Genomic DNA, 18,343 nt, shown 5'->3' with positions numbered 1-18,343 from the left:
TTTATTTAACTGTATGTATTTTGTTTTGACTTTCATATACCATTGAAAAGCGTAATACTCATCAGACAGGACTAAACTGTGGGCAGATTTTTAATTTTTTTTTAAAGAAATATTGAGTAAAATGGGTTAAATATGTGTCAACATAAGAATAAAAAAATAGACAGTTTTTATTTGAACTACAACATATAACCAATGTGGCTGTAAAAGCATTTATTTAACATTCTCAGGAGATTTTATGGAAGAATATTTGTTCTCTACAGGGCAAATTTCTTTCCAGATGATGGCAGTGTCGTTCGCCAAGAATAGTGTTTGAGTACGTTTTCGTCGAAGAAGAAGACGAAGAGCAGGACGCCGTGGACGCTGAAGGCTTCTCCACTGTACACGAGCCAAAACTTCAGCAGGGGTAACAACAACTCAGCAGCACTAAACCTGCCGACAATTGGTGCGTCATAGAGACAAATACTGGATCAGAGATACTGGAAAAAAACGGAAACCATGCCAAGAAAGAAAGAGCTAGTTCGAGGTGAGAGTGGAGCAGTTTATTTCATCATATCTTGAGTTTCATTTACCAGGAATTGGAACTGGGTCAGCTTGTTAGCTTACCAGCTACTGTAGTTTTAACTGAGACTTTTTAGTTCAGCAAAACGGGTCCGCTTCCGCTCTGTCGGTGCGAGCCGCGAGTTTAATCGAAGCTGTTATATGCATATATATGTGAACGTGTGTGTTGCTCCAGTGTGTCATTTTTTTCCACCTGATTTGAACTTTCACGTCATCATTTTTCCTTACCTGCCAGGTGGGCCTTCAATACCCAGAATTCGCCAAGACTCGGGACTAATGCGCACCCACGTGAGTATGACTCGAGACTTTTAATAAAATGTTGCTGTTTTAATAAACCTGCAGCTCACCTCTTTTTAAACAAGCTGACATGTTGGCATCAAATTAAACTTCATAAAAACTTCATAAGAGGTAGATGGACTCTTACCTGAACAGATTTAAATAAACTCCTGGGTTTATATACACCAACATGTAGATAGATTTGATTAGACTCAGAGTCCAAATTACATAAAAAAGAAAACAAAAACGGTAAAAGAATAAAAAGTACATTAAAAACGGGTCCTAACCATTCAGGAGGCAATCATACCAATGTCTCCAGAGTACAGACGAGTATTTTACTGCACTATATTTAACGTTAGTCAACAGTAGGATAATTCTGTTATTAGACTCGTTTAAACGATATACGTCAGCTCAGCATAATAAATGTCATTATTATGACATAACAAATGTCATTATTATGATAGATTGTTTTATTATGCCATAATAATGGCATAATAAAATAATCAGTTCAGATTATTTTGTGAACTGATATTAAGTAAAACAAATTTGTTGAATTCGACAGCTCAGAATTTAGTTATGAACTTGTGTGAGATTCTCACAGTTTGATTTAAGATGCTCCAGCTAGACTACCAGAGATTAAAATTTAGTTTGTTTTCGTGTAATCGACAGGAAAAACACAGAATTGTTGTGAAACGATAGAATATTTGTTGGACTTCTTCTTTTTTTTTGTATTTCAAATGTTAGGTAACGGTCAGTAGGTCAGACCTCATAGAAAAATAGAAATGGGTATCGTTCAGGATAAGGTGGATTGTTGCATCGCTGTGTGTTAAGACCTCTTCTTAAATTTTTCTTTAGTTTTCTTTTAAGTAAACAGTGATTGAATAAAATATGTGTTTATACATGCATCTGTGCAAGAAATGTAAAATAAAAATGAACTAAATTTAGTAGTTTTCATGTAAACTTGTTTTTGACAGGTAAATGTAACTTCTTATCAGCTCTGCTGTTTAGAGGATAACTCAAGTCCAACAGCTGGATATTAGCCGATTCATTAGTAAAGCGGTCCGTTTTTGACCGGAAATATTTTTGAATTCCAAACAGCCCCATTTGGCTTCATTTCAAGTGATTTAGACACACACAAGTAGCTGACTGGCAGTGTGCAGCAACGTGTGGGGGTAAAATCTAAACTACTGACGAATCAAACTGGATTGTTCTACCTGGACTGAACAAAGTAAGGAGTTTGAGTCATTTCTTAGCTCTGCAGTGAACGCAGCAGGATATTCAGCTGTGTCATCATTTATCTTGTGTCCTGCACTTATTGAAATCTTATTTGTTTCCAAAGTATCAGGATTTCTTTTTGTTGAGATGTGTATTCTATTTCTTCCCCATGTCTTGTTATTTATCCTTTAACCATTATGGCTGTAAATGGTCCTAATTTGCTGATCTTGTCTTCTTTTAAGGAATCAATAGTGGATTTCATGAGTGGGCGCAGGACTTCCATACTAGAGGCATTGGCTCAGCCCTTTATCTGTAAGGCATTTTCTCATTTAGGCATTTCACACAAGTCTTCTTTATTCATTTATTTACATCAGCTTCAACATTCATACTCATTCTGACTGAAAGGAGCATCTTGTTGTTGTTGTTGTTGGTGGTGGTGGTCCTGTGACGTCAAACAGGATTCTTACACAGTCCCAAAAAAGTGTATGGATTTTGATACAAGTACATTGCGACTGTGGAGAAGTATGGAAGAAGGGGAAAAAAAGATTTCTGGAAATTCATTTAGAATTTCTTTTCCTGACATCCTGTGGTTTTCCATGTTCCATACTTAAAAGCCGACTACTGTGGAGATCATTTTGTGCTTAGACGTCAAAGGAAGTTTTAAAATTTTAAGTGAAGAATATGCAGGGAACTCTCACATTAGCTGCATTTCCATTGACTGTAAAATTCCAGAATTTGACATTTTGAAAACAAATTTGCTTACTGAAAACGTGCTTGTGTTGGGGGGGAAAAAACTCTTTATCTTTTGCTAAAAAGTTTTGTCACCAAGATAAGGTGGTGTTTTTTTCTGTTGTTGTTTTTTTTGGCGGGGGGGGGGGGGGGGGGTTGTATCAAAATTGGCCAAAATTATAATTGTATTTTTTTTTTTTTTTTTTTTTTTTGGCTTCTCCTTGGGCTGCCACCTTATCGTGGTGGAGGGGTTTGAGTGCTCTAATGATCCTAGGAGCTATGCTGTCTGGGGCTTTATGCCCCTGGTAGGGTCACCCAAGGCAGACAGGTCCTAGGTGAGGGACCAGACAAAGCGCAGCCCGAAGACCCCAATGACGGATAAAAACATTGGACTTGGCGTTCCCTCGCCCGGACGCGGGTCACGGGGGCCCCACTCTGGAGCCAGGCCTGGAGGGGGGGCACGATGGCGAGCGTCTGGTGGCCGGGCTTTAACCCATGGAGCCCGGCCGGGCTCAGCTCGAAGAGGAAACATGGGTCCCCCCTCCCATGGGCCCACCACCTGTGAGAGGGGCCAAAGGGGTCGGGTGCATTGTGGGATGGGTGGCGGCAGAGGGAGGGGACCCTGGCGATCCGATCCTCGGTTGCAGAAGCTGGCTCTTGGGACGAGGAATGTCACCTCTCTGGTGGGGAAGGAGCCGGAGCTAGTGTGTGAGGTCGAGAGGTTCCGGCTAGAAATAGTCGGTCTCACCTCGACGCACGGCTCTGGTTCTGGAACCAGCCTCCTTGAGAGGGGCTGGACATACTTCCACTCTGGAGTTGCCCAAGGTGAGAGGCGTCGGGCAGGAGTGGGCATACTTGTTGCTCCCCATCTCGGCGCCTGTACGTTGGGGTTTACTCCGGTGAACGAGAGGGTAGCCTCCCTCCGCCTACGGGTGGGGGGACGGGTCCTAACTGTAGTTTGTGCTTACGGGCCGAACGACAGTTCAGATTACCCACCCTTTTTGGAGTCCTTAGAGGGGGTACTGGAGAGTGCTCCTCCTGGGGACTCCCTTGTTCTGCTGGGGGACTTCAACGCTCACGTGGGCAATGACAGTGAGACCTGGAGGGGCGTGGTTGGGAGGAACGGCCCCCCCGATCTGAACTCGAATGGTGTTCTGTTGTTGGACTTCTGTGCTCGTCATGGATTGTCCATATCGAACACCATGTTCAGGCATAAGGGTGTTCATATGTGCACTTGGCACAAGGACACCTTAGGCCGCAGTTCGATGATCGACTTTGTCGTCGTTTCATCGGATCTGCGGCCGTATGTCTTGGACATTTGGGTGAAGAGAGGTGTGGAGCTGTCCACTGACCACTACCTGGTGGTGAGTTGGCTCCGGTGGTGGGGGAGGAAGCCGGTCAGACCTGGCAGGCCCAAACGTGTTGTGAGGGTCTGCTGGGAACGTGTGGCGGAATCCCCTGTGAGACGGAGCTTTAACTCCCATCTCCGGCAAAACTTTGAACACGTCCCGGGGGAAGTGGGGGACATGGAGTCTGAGTGGACTGTGTTCCGTGCCTCCATTGTCGAGGCGGCCGGTCGGAGCTGTGGCCGCAAGGTTGTCGGTGCCTGTCGCGGCGGCAACCCTCGTACCCGTTGGTGGACACCTTCGGTGAGGGATGCCGTCAGGCTGAAGAAAGAGTCCTACCGGGCCTTTTTGGCCTGTGGGACTCCGGAAGCAGCTGATGGGTACCGGCAGGCGAAGCGGCATGCGGCTCGGGTGGTTGCTGAGGCAAAAACTCGGGCGTGGGAGGAGTTTGGAGAGGCCATGGAGAAAGACTTCCGTACGGCTTCGAAGCGATTCTGGTCCACCATCCGGCATCTCGGGGGGGAAGCAGTACGGCACCAACACTGTTTATAGTGGGGATGGTGTGCTGCTGACCTCTACTCGGGACGTTGTGGGCCGGTGGGCAGAGTACTTCGAAGACCTCCTCAATCCCACCAACACGCCTTCTATTGAAGAAGCTGAGCCTGGGGACTCTGGGTTGGGCTCTCCAATCTCTGGGGACGAGGTCGCCGAGGTGGTTGAGAAGCTCCTCGGTGGCAAGGCTCCGGGAGTGGATGAGATCCGCCCAGAGTTCCTTAAGGCTCTGGATGTTGTAGGGTTGTGTTGGCTGACGCGACTCTGCAATATCGCATTGACATCGGGCGCAGTTCCCCTGGACTGGCAGACCGGGGTGGTGGTCCCCCTGTTCAAAAAGGGGGACCGGAGGGTGTGCTCCAATTATAGAGGGGTCACACTCTTAAGCCTCCCTGGCAAGGTCTATTCAGGGGTCCTGGAGAGGAGGGTCCGTCGGATAGTTGAACCTCGGATCCAGGAAGAGCAGTGTGGTTTTCGTCCTGGTCGTGGAACACTGGACCAGCTCTACACCCTCTGCAGGGTCCTGGAGGGTACATGGGAGTTCGCCCAACCAGTCTACATGTGTTTTGTGGACTTGGAGAAGGCGTTCGACCGCGTCCCTCGGGGAGCCCTGTGGGGGGTTCTCCGGGAGTATGGGGTACCGGGCCCTTTGATACGGGCTGTCAGGTCCCTGTATGACCGGTGTCAGAGTCTAGTCCGCATTGCCAGCAGTAAGTCGGGCTCGTTTCCGGTGAGAGTTGGACTCCGCCAGGGCTGCCCTTTGTCACCGATTCTGTTCATTACTTTCATGGACAGAATTTCTAGGCGCAGCCAAGGTGTTGAGGGGATCCGATTTGGTGGCCTTAGGATCTCGTCTCTGCTTTTTGCAGACGATGTGGTCCTACTGGCCTCATCAGGTCATGATCTGCAGCTCTCGCTGGAGCAGTTCGCAGCCGAGTGTGAAGCGGCCGGGATGGGGATCAGTGTCTCCAAATCCGAGGCCATGGTCTTGAGCCGGAAAAGGGTAGAGTGCCTTCTCCGGGTCAAGGGGGGTGTCCTGCCCCAGGTGGAGGAGTTCAAGTATCTCAGGATCTTGTTCACGAATGAGGGAAGAAGGGAGCGGGAGATCGACAGGCGGATTGGCGCAGCGTCTGCCGTCAAGCGGGCGCTGTACTGGTCCGTCGTGGTGAAGAGAGAGCTGAGCCAAAAAGCGAAGCTCTCAATTTACCGGTCGATCTACGTTCCCACCCTCATCTATGGTCATGAGCTTTGGGTCATGACCGAAAGAACGAGATCGCGGATACAAGCGGCCGAAATGGGTTTTCTCTGTAGGGTGGCTGGGCTCTCCCTTATAGATAGGGTGAGAAGCTCAGTCATCCGGGAGGGACTCGGAGTAGAGCCGCTGCTCCTTCACATCGAGAGGAGCCAGTTGAGGTGGCTCGGGCATCTGGCCAGGATGCCTCCTGGACGCCTCCCTGGTGAGGTGTTCCGGGCACGTCCCACCGGGAGGAGGCCCCAGGGAAGACCCAGGACACGCTGGAGGGACTATGTCTCTCGGCTGGCCTGGGAACGCCTCGGGATTCCCCCGGAAGAGCTAGAAGAAGTGGCTGGGGAGAGGGAAGTCTGGCCTCCCTTCTGAAGCTGCTACCCCCGCGACCCAACCTCGGATAAGCGGAAGAAGATGAATGGATGGATGGATATTTTTTTTGGCAAAACTAAAATAGGAACACTTTGCGCATCACACAAATCACATGATCAACAACAGGATATTGCCACTGGCGCAAACCTAGAAGAAGACGACAGGAAGTAGTTGGAGGATGTTGGTGCGGCATGTTTTTTAATTATAGCGTGAACAAACATATTCACATGTGATGTAAATGCAGCTACTGAACTAGGACACTCCAAAGAATTGCATTCTGGGAAAACATTTTATATGGCAGTGAAAGACAATTGTTCCCATTTTGTAAAAAAAAAAAAAAAAAACAGAAAAGAAACTTCAGAATTCTTCAAATCTTAAAAATCTTTTTTTTTTCCCCAAGAAATGTAGATGTAATGGACTTTTAAGACATTTCCATGAAACAGATGGAAACTTGATTGATCTATGATCTTTATTTAAATCTGTTTGTTCTGTCTAACTTTCAGCAGCCTTACAGTTTGCTCAGGTCTTAGAGGATGATCTCATATATTCAGACGACGATGATTATTATGATGACGATGATGATTATCATCCACGTTATGCTGCGAGCAAACCTTTGGAACCACATCCGCAGATAAAACAGCTCACAGACGAGGTAACGCGCCCAGTTTCACTTAATGGGAAGTGAAATCAATACTTATCTGAATAATGTCCCTTCTGTTGGTGATGGAATGGAAAATATGACTTATGCAGTTGAACTTTGATATTTTTAATACTGTATTGGATATAAATTTCTTTAGAAAGGTCAAGTTTTGTTTTTATGGGAAATGAATTTGTAACGTTTGCTCTACATGTTCTCCCCAGGAAGCAGATAAAATTGGTAAGGAATTGATAGAAGAGGAAGATCGGCGTAAAGAGAAAACTGAAAGGAACAAACGTAAAAAAAAGGTGAACTTGTGTAGTAATAACCGCTGAGACGATACTGTCTTATTGTCATCTAACCGCCGCTCGTGGCACACGTCTGTATTTTGTTCCAGCGCAAAAAAGAAAAGAAACGACTTGAAAAGGAGAGCGCGCTTAAGGAAAATTTACCTGTGAGTAAAAATAGTATTCGTCTTACTAAATTGGAGTAGAATTGAAAAGTTAATATATTTCAGCAATTTAAAATTCTGTGTATATATATATATATATATATATATAAACAGTTGTGTGCAAATTCTTTTATTTTAGGACTGATACAGATGGTATCATTACAACCCGACTAACTCCAGAGGAAACATTTTGATATGATTCATAACTTATGGCAGGTTATGTGTCCATGTCAGAAGAGTCCAAGTCGTTCAAAATACAATGTCTACAGTTTACTGTATGCTTACCTGACATCAACAGATAGAAAATAACATTAGAACAATGACGCTTGTGTATAAAGAAGAGGTCTCACTTTGACACAAATTGTGTCTAGTTTGTTTTTGACAAAAACATCCTTATTCTTCATGCAGCTAAGCAGCCAAAGTAGTCAGAAATGGTGCTCAAGTCAATCCCATAAGTGTGTATTTTTCAAAATGTAGCTTTGTAAATATAGCTAGTTAATGCCCACCTTTGCATAAAATCAATAAAGTACTTTTAGTACAAAATTGCTCCTTTTGCCTGAATGAAGTTGCTTTAAGACACGGGTGTCAAACTCCAGTCCTCAAGGGCCGGTGTCCTGAAACTTTTAGATGTCCTTCAGGCACACCTGACTACACACCTGACTAGAATAATTAGGTCATTAAGGCTCTGAAAAACCTCCTCCTACACAAAGATGAGGTAATTAAGCCATTTCATTCCAGTGTTTTGTACCTGTGGCACATCTGAAAACTGCAGGACAGCGGCACTCAAGGACTGGAGTTTGACACTTGTGCTTTAAGACCATTCTATAGCTTGTTTTCTATTGACTGTCTATCACAGGAGTGGGCAACTCCAGGCCTCGAGGGTCAGTGTCCTGCAACCCTTAGATGTCTCCCTGATCCAACACACTTGAATCCAACAGCTGAATCACCTCCTAAGTGCAGTCAAGTTTTCCAGAGTTCTGCTAATGACCTCATTATTTGACTCAGGTGTGTTGAAGTAGAGACGCATCTAAGAGTTGCAGGAGACCGGCCCTCGAGGCCTGGAGTTGCCCACCCCTGGTCTGTCATGTTCCATAGATAGATAGATATTTGTTAGCTACCGCTAACACACGCTTGCTAGACTAGCTTTTTTTTTTTTTTTTTATTTCCATTATGGGTGAGAGCAAATTTATCACCAGTTGGCTGGACGAAGTTTGAACATTTCTTTGGAAAAAGATGTCTTAAATTCCAATCATGGTGGTCTTAAAAAGTCTTAAATTTGAGTTTGTGAAACCTGCAGAAACCCTGTTAAGCACCAACTCCATGCCTCCTCAATCTCTTGAATTGGCTTCTTTTTTCACAATCCTCTCAAGGTTGCAATTATCCCTGCAATTGGTGCACTTTTTGCTATCGCATCTCTTCCTTTCACTAAACCTTCCAATATGTTTGAACGCATCGTTCTGTGAGCTCCCAGTTTCTTGTAAATGATCTTTGGCGGCTTATCCTCATCTTACGGAGTACCGGTGACCGTTTTCTCCATAGCTGTCTAGTCAGGTGTTTATCCTATGATTTTTTAAGCCATTTTATTAGTCTTAACTAATATTTAAATTTTCTAAGTGATTGAACTTAAGGTTCTCATCAGCTGGAAACCAGGTAAATTAAAATGAACTGAAGCAACTGCACACAGAGTGAAAATATGTCACTCTGTGTATAATGAGTTTCTTTTGGAATCAAATTGCTGAAATAACTTAAGTTTTTGATGAAGGTCTAATTTATTGATCTATATCCTGCATGTTATGAAAAAATGCATTTCCAACCAGAAATGGCTCGCTGATTGACGATTTAATTTCAGGAGGACAACGAGGAAAAGTTAGAGTCTTTAGAGAATGAGGAACAAACTCGTATAATTGATGATAATTCAGAGGAAAACGAGCCTCCTGAGTCCGATGAATCCCAAACGATAACCAAGGACGACGGATGTGTTGAGCTCGCTGGAAAAGATATTGTGAAGATAAAGACTACAGAAGATAAGCAACAAAATGTTTGTAAAAGCTTCTTTTTTTTTTAAGGCAAACATTTGCGATAATAAACTCTCTTACAGTCTGTAAAAAACGACTGCACTGTGCTCTTCTTTGCAGGACTTCAATTTAAATAATTTAAACGCTGCATCTACTAAATTGGTACCTGAGGAAAAGAGTAACCTGAAGTCTAAAAAAGAGAAGAAGAAAGAAAAAAGCAACGTCGCTGAGGTTCAGCAGCCGGAATATAAAAACATCCATGTTGCTGAGAAACCTGAAGTTCAGATGAAAAGCCAACCTGAAACCAATAACCAGGTATAAGACACAAAAATCTAATTTTTCTGAACAGAACTTCACCTTTAAATGATCTATTTATTTGATGGGATCTATTGTGATGAGGCCTGTGGATCATTTATGCTCCTGTTTCAACAGAAACCGTTTGGTCCCGTGACTGAGGAGCTAGCGAAAAGAAGCGTAGAGCTGGCCAGTAAGTGAATTTTCCTCGTTTTAAATCTCTTCATTCAAATTTTCCCGCGAAGTAAAAAAAAAAAACAATGGAACTCCCGGCCTGACCTCTCTGCTTCGCTGCAGGTATGGGGAACCGCTTGGCCGCGTCCGGACAGTACGACATGGCAGTGTCGTGTTTTACGGACGCCATTAAATACAACCCAAAGGAATTCAAGTAGGAACATGAACTTGAATTTGAATTTGAATTTTTTTTTTAAGAGAAGCACAGGATCACCGGACGTAAAATGAGCTTTAAACTACCCTCTGTGTGTTTCAGGTTGTTTGGAAATCGCTCTCTGTGTTATGAAAGGCTTGAACAGTATGAGAACGCCCTGAGGGACGCCGACCTGGCGCTCTCCATGGAGCCCAAATGGATAAAGGGTTTGTTCCGGAAAGGGAAAGCTCTCTGCGGCCTCAAGGTAAAACGAAGCGTATCTGCTAGCATATTTGGTCTCATCTCTTGTTTCATTCCATTACAATATACAGTACATTTCTTGTAAGTCAAGTTACTTGACATTAATTCCCATTTCTTGTTTGCGTTGATTGAAACGATTGTGATCAATCGATTAGTTGAAGTAATCATCATCTAATTTAACCAACTGATTCATCGTTAATTAGAGTATACAGATTCAGAAAAAATGGCCGATTTGCTAAAAAAACAATATTCTCTAAACTGTACAAAATATATTTATACATTTTGCATTTCAGAGGAAAAACATCTTTGTAAATATGTTTACCTAAAATTCCTCAAGTTGTAGTTTTAGCTCCTTCCGGTTCAAATTCACTAAAGGAATGCTGTCCTGGAATGTAATTCTTTTTGTTTATTTGCATCTTTTAATATATTTTATATGAATAATCTGTGGAACGTGCCAGTTTTGTTTATCTTCAATTAATCATCAGAAAATTTGTTCGAATAATCAGTTACTAGAACAGTCAGTCAGTCAATGCTTTATTTTTGCTGTGACTCCTTCAGAGGTACTATGAGGCCTCCCTGATCTACAAGGATGTGTTGACGCTGGAAAGCTCGAGTGTTGAAGCTGCGCAGGAGCTGAAACGAGCACAAACGTTGCACCTTATGGTGGGTGCTAATATCTGTATTCAAACCAGTTAAGCTTTTTTTAATTTTTTTTTTTTTTTTTTACAAGTCTGAGAATAATAAAGAAATGACTATGTATCACAGGTAAAAAAGAATCAGAAGGTAATGTTAGCCCCTATTGGGCAAAAATCTAGAAGAGTGTGGAAAATGTGCAGGAACCCTCAGACCTAAATCCACCTGAATCTGAGGCAAAACTTAATTTCTGGAGTTTGAGATATTTTGCTGAAGAATCGCCCAAAACGTCCATCTCTGGAGGTGCAAAGAGTTCTACTTTCAATGATTTACTGCTGTCGGCGCAGCAGAAGGCGCTTTTACAAAGTGTTCAATAAGTTTAATAGATATAAAAGTTCTGCATAGCTGCCTTTCCATTACAAATGTGCGCAACACTTTAATATTCAGCTTATGTTGAAAAAAAGCTACATTTTGCATTTGTGTTTACTATTTAATGAGAAACGAAATTAAAGTCACACGTTAATTTTATTCACAAAAGAAGTCATTTAAGGAAACATGACACTCCAACTACTTCCTGTTGCCGCCTTTTTTTGCGCCAGTGAACACGTCCGACTGTTGATCATGTAACTAGAGTGAAGTGAAAAAGTGTTTCCATCGCAGATTTGTGAAATATCAACATTTTAATACGGATGAAAAAACCCACCTCATTCTAGCACTGAAACCTTTTCAAAATTTATTTTCAAGACGTTAAGTTGTGCTGTTATGTGGCCAGTGGAAACACAGCTAGTGTGTCCACAGCGAATCACATTTAGGAAGCTGTGTGTACTTCTGTCACCGCAGGAAATGGGTTTCTCCTGGGCGCAAAGCACCGAGGCCCTCAAAGCTCACCCGACCCTCGAGGAAGCCGTGGAGGCTCTGTTCGCCAGGAACAGAAGCAAAGACCCTGGAGGTAACGTTTCCAAAAAAAATAAAATCAAAGACACCGAGCAGGTCTCTCCGAATGTTACAGCTGCTCCACACTGTCCGCTCTCCTCCTCTTTCAGGGGCTCGAGCCGTCTGGGACAAATTCAACCAGCCGTCGCATCAGGACGACAACAATGAAGACAAAGAGGAGGAGGAGGACGATGACGGAGAGTGGACCGTCCTGCAAACGGCCCGTCCACGAATGCAGCAAGTCAAAGATATCGACTGTCTGGGCCAAATCAGATCCAAATCCCAATCGCCGACTCCTCGCTCCAGGAGTTCAGCCAAACCGTAAGCGGTCGATCACGTTTGAGACGTTGGTTTCTCTTTGTCCTGTTTTTGTTTGTTTTCAGTTCTGTGTTTCAGAAATGAGCAGCGATCTGTGCTTTTGAGTTAAGATGAGTAAGCGTGTGTTTCTCTCTAAGAGAGCTGTTTTCGGTTTGGGTGGGAACTCTGGGTCCTGCCATGACTTATCCAAAACTCCATGAGCTTTTCAGCAGGTGAGTTCTGACTTATTTTCCTGTGACCATAACATGTTGCTTGTCCCAGAAGTTATTGTAATAACGGCAATGCTGTTGTTTGGAGACAGTTTTCCAATAATATAACGGTAACGATATAATAATGCAAGAACACATTCTGAAAGATCAATAAACTTTAAATTCTAATGAGGATTTAACAGTGGAACTGGAAGATATTTTAAATACCTAAAATAAAAAAAAACAGAAAAATCACATAAAATGAATTATGAAATCTCTGAAGTTGAGACCAAAGCTTTTGTCGTCCAGTTTTCAGTAGAAAATATAAAATTATAAAATTGGTAGTTTTGGAGAAAATACCAACTGATAAATCATGCAAATAAAAATTACTGAGCTCGTTGATTGATTTATTGCTTATTGTGACATACCCTAGTGACTCACTCATCACTCCGAGTCCCCGACTGTTTACTCTGTTGATGCAGAATAAACTTCTGTAAAACAACACTGACCCCTCTGCATGAAATCCCGAGTTTACTTAAACCAAACTTTAAATGTAAAAACCTGAAATCTTCTTTTCAAAATAAACCAAAATGGAGGTTAAAATATATCTTCTCTTTTTTTCCTTGTCGTAGAAAAATGATTTGTACCAATTTAAACTTGCATGTTGTTAACGCGTCGTCGGTGTTTGCCTCTCTCAGAGTGGGGACGGTGTACAGCATCAAGATGCTGCTGGAGCTGCAGTGTGCGTTTGTGAACTACACCCGAAAGGAAGACTGCGAGAGAGCCATCCAGTGTATCGACGTACGTATTTGTTTACTCCAGGTCGTCATGGTGAAATGGGGAGCTGACGTTTCAAAACTTGAAGCCTCTCGGCAACAAGAGGATATTTTAGCTGATTTTTAGGCTTTCATGACCATTTTTGTCTGAATACATAAAAAAATGAAGCATAATCTCAAAATGTTTTCTTTTTTCCATAATCTTCCATTTATTATATGTATAATCCATACATATAACAACTAAACCCATATTTAATAGTTTTGCCATCAGTACATTATCTGTTTAATTTTAATGACAGTGGATGAACAATCATTATTTCACCGAAATACAGAACAAACATCAATAACCAAAACACCATCAATAATTGACTAATATATATTATATCCAGCAGTAGTCATTATATTTATGATCATTTGAACAGTTTTATGTAATAATTAAAGTTCAATGGTCAAATTGAACTTTAACTATTTATTATTGTTATTATTCCACATAGAAACTGTGGAATAATAGTAAAAGTTTGTCTTAGTTCTGAATAAGAAAGAAAATGGTTTCCCCCTTAACTTACGCATTTTTCTCATTGATGTTAAAATTTTTTTTGAATGTTTTCTGCTAACTTATTTTTGCTTTTTAAAGGATTGGAGCTGCCTGTAGGTTCACTACTTCAATTAATTTGTATAAAAACTATTTCAAATAGTGTTTTCATTTTATTTTCTGAATATCCCACCTTATGGATTATTCTTATTGCTTTTTGTTCTCTTTCTGTAGAGCCGGTTCCTTCACCCTGCAGCTGAGATAACACACAGAGGCACTGATTACATTTGTTTTTGTTAGTTGAGGCGGTTTCTGTTTGTTTCTGCTCCTGTGGGAAGAACGGCCTTTGATTCTGAAGGTGTTTTAAAAAAAAAAATGTGTCAGAAAAGTCAGTGATTTACCACAAGTCATAAGATTCCCATATCTTGTCTGCTGGGTTCAGCCAGGAAGCAAACGTCCCAAAACACAACATATTTTATAATTCTTATAAAATGACTCCCCATCTCTTTCGGGTGTGTTTGAATTTGTGATCTTTTCTTCACTAAGAAAAACGTTTAAGTGACAAGTTTGTGTTTGGTTCTTTTGAGAATAGCAAAAGTCAGTTTTTACAACTTGTCACCTCCAGGCCTTAAAACCTCGAGGTGACATGTGACCTAAAATTTGCAGTTTTCTAGCCTGACAGATGATAATAATAAAAAAGTGTGCAGAACACTTAGGATATTAGGTGTGTTAGCATCAATCTTCTGAACATTTGGTCATGTTAAAACCTCATTCTTTAATGCAACTTACTGTAAATCAGTACGTTATGTACACTGCAGTCTCTGACCATATTTATTTAGAAGGACATTTTAGGATGCACCACACCAGCCCTGCTTTAGTCCAACTTTAATCCAACTGAAGTTTGTTTGTCTAGAAGGTCCAGTTTGTTTGAAGACGTGTGAATGCAAATTCTGATACGAACTCTGGTCTGCCTATAAACCTCAGTTCAGTTGAAGTGAATTCTGCCGCGGTTCAAATCCGTATATATATATATATATATACAGTACAGACTAAAAGTTTGGACACACAGTTGTGTCCAAACTTTTGGTCTGTACTGTATATATATCTATATCTATATTTATATATATATATATATATATATATATATATATATATATATATATATATATATATATATACTGCTCAAAAAAATAAAGGGAACACTTAAACAGGTGTTTAACACTTAAAGTGTTCCCTTTATTTTTTTGAGCAGTATATATATATATATATATATATATATATATATGTGGACCATCCATATATATGGATGGTCCACATATGGATGGTATATGGATGGTGGACTGGAGACAGCTCCAAAAGAAGACAGCGGACTGTAGCGCAGGGCATTCTGGGTAATGCAGCCAAAACAAATACCCGTGTCTGGCACTTGCAGAAGTCTTTTATCAAAGACAAAAGTGAAATCCTACAACCGCTAAAACTTGATGGCACTTCACTTTCGAGGTTTGCGCGTCGTTTCCTTCCCTGGTTCTTGAGGAGGGGAACGGGTTTGTCAAAGGGTTTGATACGTTAGAGCTGTGAAAGCTGACAGTTTACCGGACTATCAGGTGTTGAAGCGCCCTTAAATGTGGGTGAAAACTCACCCCATGATACAGATGACCTTCGAGATGAGATTCGTTTTTGTTTCCTTTTCAGGGAATGGTAGTGGAAGGCGCGCCGTTGACTGTTCGATATCCCTTTAAGGGCCACACTGGAGAGACAGAGGCCTACCAACGTCTTAGGTAAGAACACTGCACTCTTTCTTCAAGCAGCAGTAAAAGCTCTATCTTTATTAATGTACAGATTGAAGTTGAGAGATAATTTTTCTCTTTTTTTAAACAGTACGTACAAGAAGGAGTGCTTTTTCTGGCGGACGACGGGCTGCATGAGGGATGACTGCACCTTCAGACACATCCCAGAGCACAAGAACATTGACCGAGACAAGTTCACCAGCAGACTGGGTCTCGCATCACATGCAGGGAATTAAAAATCAGAAGAAAGCAACATGCAGAGCTTTCACACAGGGTCTTTGATTCAAGTGGATAAAAACACACTAAAAAGAGCTTAAGAAACTAAGAAAAGCGTTTGTGACCTTTGCATGCGTGCAAACACGTATATAACTGTGTAACATTTATTGTATTGTCAAATGAATGTGCCTTTTTATAACTGTACTTAAAACGTGCCTCTAGCTCAGATGCTTACCTGACGGTCGGAAAATCTGTGGAAGACTGTAAGCTTTGTCGTTTTAAAAATGCTCTTGAAGAGATTTCTCTGGTTGAGTTCTAAGCCACCACTAGGTGGCAGTGTTATATTTTAACCCTTGTTGGGGGTTTGGACCGATTTGCTTTAATTTTAAAGGCAGGGATTCTTGGACGTTTTTCTGAATAGCCGTTTCATGTTATGCCTGTTGTTTTTCTTAATTTATGTTTCTGGGGTTTTGGGTCTGTGCTATGTGTGTGTGTGGGCGTGTGTGTGTGTGTGCACAGACCATCAATGGTTTGGTTTATGACCATTAAAATTTTCCTGTTCCCAGAGTTTTGGAGCGTCTGTTTTGATTTAAAAAAATGGCTGCAGCTGATTCTTGGTCTGTGTTAGGCTCAGAGTATTGATGCCAAACAGGAAAATGGAAGGTTTATTTCATTTTTGAATTATTTTGTGTCACAGAGAACGTGTTCAGCTCTTGATTCTAACCTTTCTTACATTCCAGTCCCTGTGTCTGTGTGTCACATTTGTTGATTTGGGGTAATATTTTAGAAGACTACTCCCTGCAGAAGCCCCATTTGTTCATCGTTTGACTCACACAGGTTAAAGTTGTCTTTGGGGCCACTGGATAAAAACAAATGTTTTTTAATGTGGGAACAAATAAACGAGGCCGGTTTATGATTAAATACAAGGCGGGGCACAAAGTCTTGCAAAAAGTATTCATGCCCCCTAACTATAAATGTTTGAATTCTTTGTTAGATCAGTATTGCAAAAAAGAAGAGATGACGGCTTAAAACCTGAAAGAAAATCTGAAAAGTGTGGCTTGCATTTAAATTCAGCCCTCCTTAATTGACATAAATTGATACTTTGTGGAAACACCTTAAGCTCTAACTACAGCTCCAGACTTTCAATCAAAATCATGTTTTTAAATGTTTATCAATTTGTTTAGCTCTGAACTTTGACTGGGCCATGCTAACAGGTGAAAATGCTATTATTTAAAACGTTCCTCTGTAGCGCATGCTCCATGGTTGTCTTAGAAGGTGAACCTCATGTCTTTTGCAACATCGAACAAGCTTTTTTCATATTTCTTTCTGATTTTAATGTCACCTTTCTAAAATAATGGCCTAAGATTTTTCTTTTTTTTTTGTCTAAAAACAATTTTTGGAAAATGATTTTTTTTTTTTTTTTTTAGTGCCAGAATCACTTTTGGCAAAAAGTGACAACTTGTGTCAGTTGGGACCAGTGTCACATAGCGGTGAACCAATTGCAGTTTTTGGCCGATCACTAATTCAGATTTTGCCAGATACCTTTTTTTTTTTTTTTGTCTGTAAAAATTGCTTATTTTCAGACCTTTGTGAAAGTTAAATGAGATCAATGGGGAAGATCGACTTCACATATAAGCATCGGCCTGTCTCCCAAAGTCTGGGCCGATTTATTGGCGCGCCCACACTTTCACAATGTTTTTTGTGGGCGTCTTTTTGGGACCCAAAACTGTCCCAGAAAGATCTATCTATTGCTCCAACTTGGGCTGGCTGGGTTTAAAAAACAGGGTTTGAGTTGCTTAGCTGTGAAAAATGTTTCTCCTTGACCTTTCATGCAGACCAGCTGTTTTCATGCGCATTAATTGGCATACCTTACAAAGCCCTTTTGATCTGAGCCCATGAAAGGCCCGCGATACTAATACCTTGAACTCCCGTTGAACCCGTAGGCATCACCTTCACGTTGGATTGATGCGGTCAAAATGTTTCAAAATGTGTCCCTGTTTGCTCCCGTCTGCGCTCGCTGCTTTGCCCCCCCCCCGCGAGCGAGCCGATTGAATGCGAGCGAGAGGTCAGGGTTCACGAAGCGGCTGGAATCAACATGCCAGCTCCCTGGACGAAGCCCGACCCTCTCAACTAAAGCAAACAGAGAAAACGAAGTGCATCTTGTTAAAAGACTGTTTGGTTTGGAGGGCTTTTAACTGGTTTTCCCCTCCCGACGAGAGCAAAGGGGAACGTCGTAACGGAGCTGAACCAGCACACACCACAGCCTCCTCTCCCACTCTTTGTGATATATGGCTTTGCAGCTAAATCCTCCACACTCCCCCTCAGGAGGATGTTTCAGATGCAGTAATTCAATGCGCAGCTTTTAGTTCAGGGATAGCTGATCTGATTATTATTGTAATTTTCTACTCTCTTCTGCTAGAAAATAAAGTCGCTGTGTTTCTTAGGGAAGGTGTAGAATAAACGTTCTGCTCCCGCAGGCCTCTCAAACCTCATGACCTTCCCAACAGGCCTGCTGCTGTTTGCTTGTCCTCTTTGAAGGAATGATAATACAAACACCAGTCTGTGGATTTTGGAGAAACGCACCGAGGCCTGAAAAATTATTCTCCATGTATTTTTCAATAAGCTCTTGCAAAAAGTCTGG

At 41.9% G+C, this 18,343-nt stretch overlaps 1 protein-coding gene across 2 annotated transcripts; it reads left to right on the top strand.

Moving 5' to 3' along the window:
- The first annotated feature begins 319 nt into the window (after positions 1-319).
- LOC102238144 lies at positions 320-16,269 on the top strand. Of its 2 annotated transcripts, none has more exons than XM_023352330.1 (18): positions 320-523; positions 794-846; positions 2,292-2,361; positions 6,801-6,946; positions 7,156-7,239; positions 7,329-7,385; positions 9,232-9,420; positions 9,518-9,712; positions 9,830-9,884; positions 9,989-10,079; positions 10,182-10,323; positions 10,878-10,982; positions 11,793-11,901; positions 11,996-12,206; positions 12,341-12,415; positions 13,090-13,192; positions 15,392-15,477; positions 15,578-16,269. In XM_023352330.1, exons 1-18 carry the CDS (start codon positions 496-498, stop codon positions 15,720-15,722), a joined length of 1,944 nt encoding a protein of 647 aa, XP_023208098.1. In that variant the 5' UTR covers positions 320-495; the 3' UTR covers positions 15,723-16,269. The 2 variants fall into 2 exon arrangements, with proteins under 2 accessions (XP_023208098.1, XP_023208097.1); XM_023352329.1 differs by having other exon boundaries at positions 6,798-6,946.
- Positions 16,270-18,343: the final 2,074 nt, after the last annotated feature.

This window comes from Xiphophorus maculatus, chromosome 19 (assembly GCF_002775205.1).
Source record: "Xiphophorus maculatus strain JP 163 A chromosome 19, X_maculatus-5.0-male, whole genome shotgun sequence".
Taxonomy (NCBI): Eukaryota; Metazoa; Chordata; class Actinopteri; order Cyprinodontiformes; family Poeciliidae; genus Xiphophorus; species Xiphophorus maculatus.
This window is presented reverse-complemented; position numbering and strand designations above follow the sequence as displayed.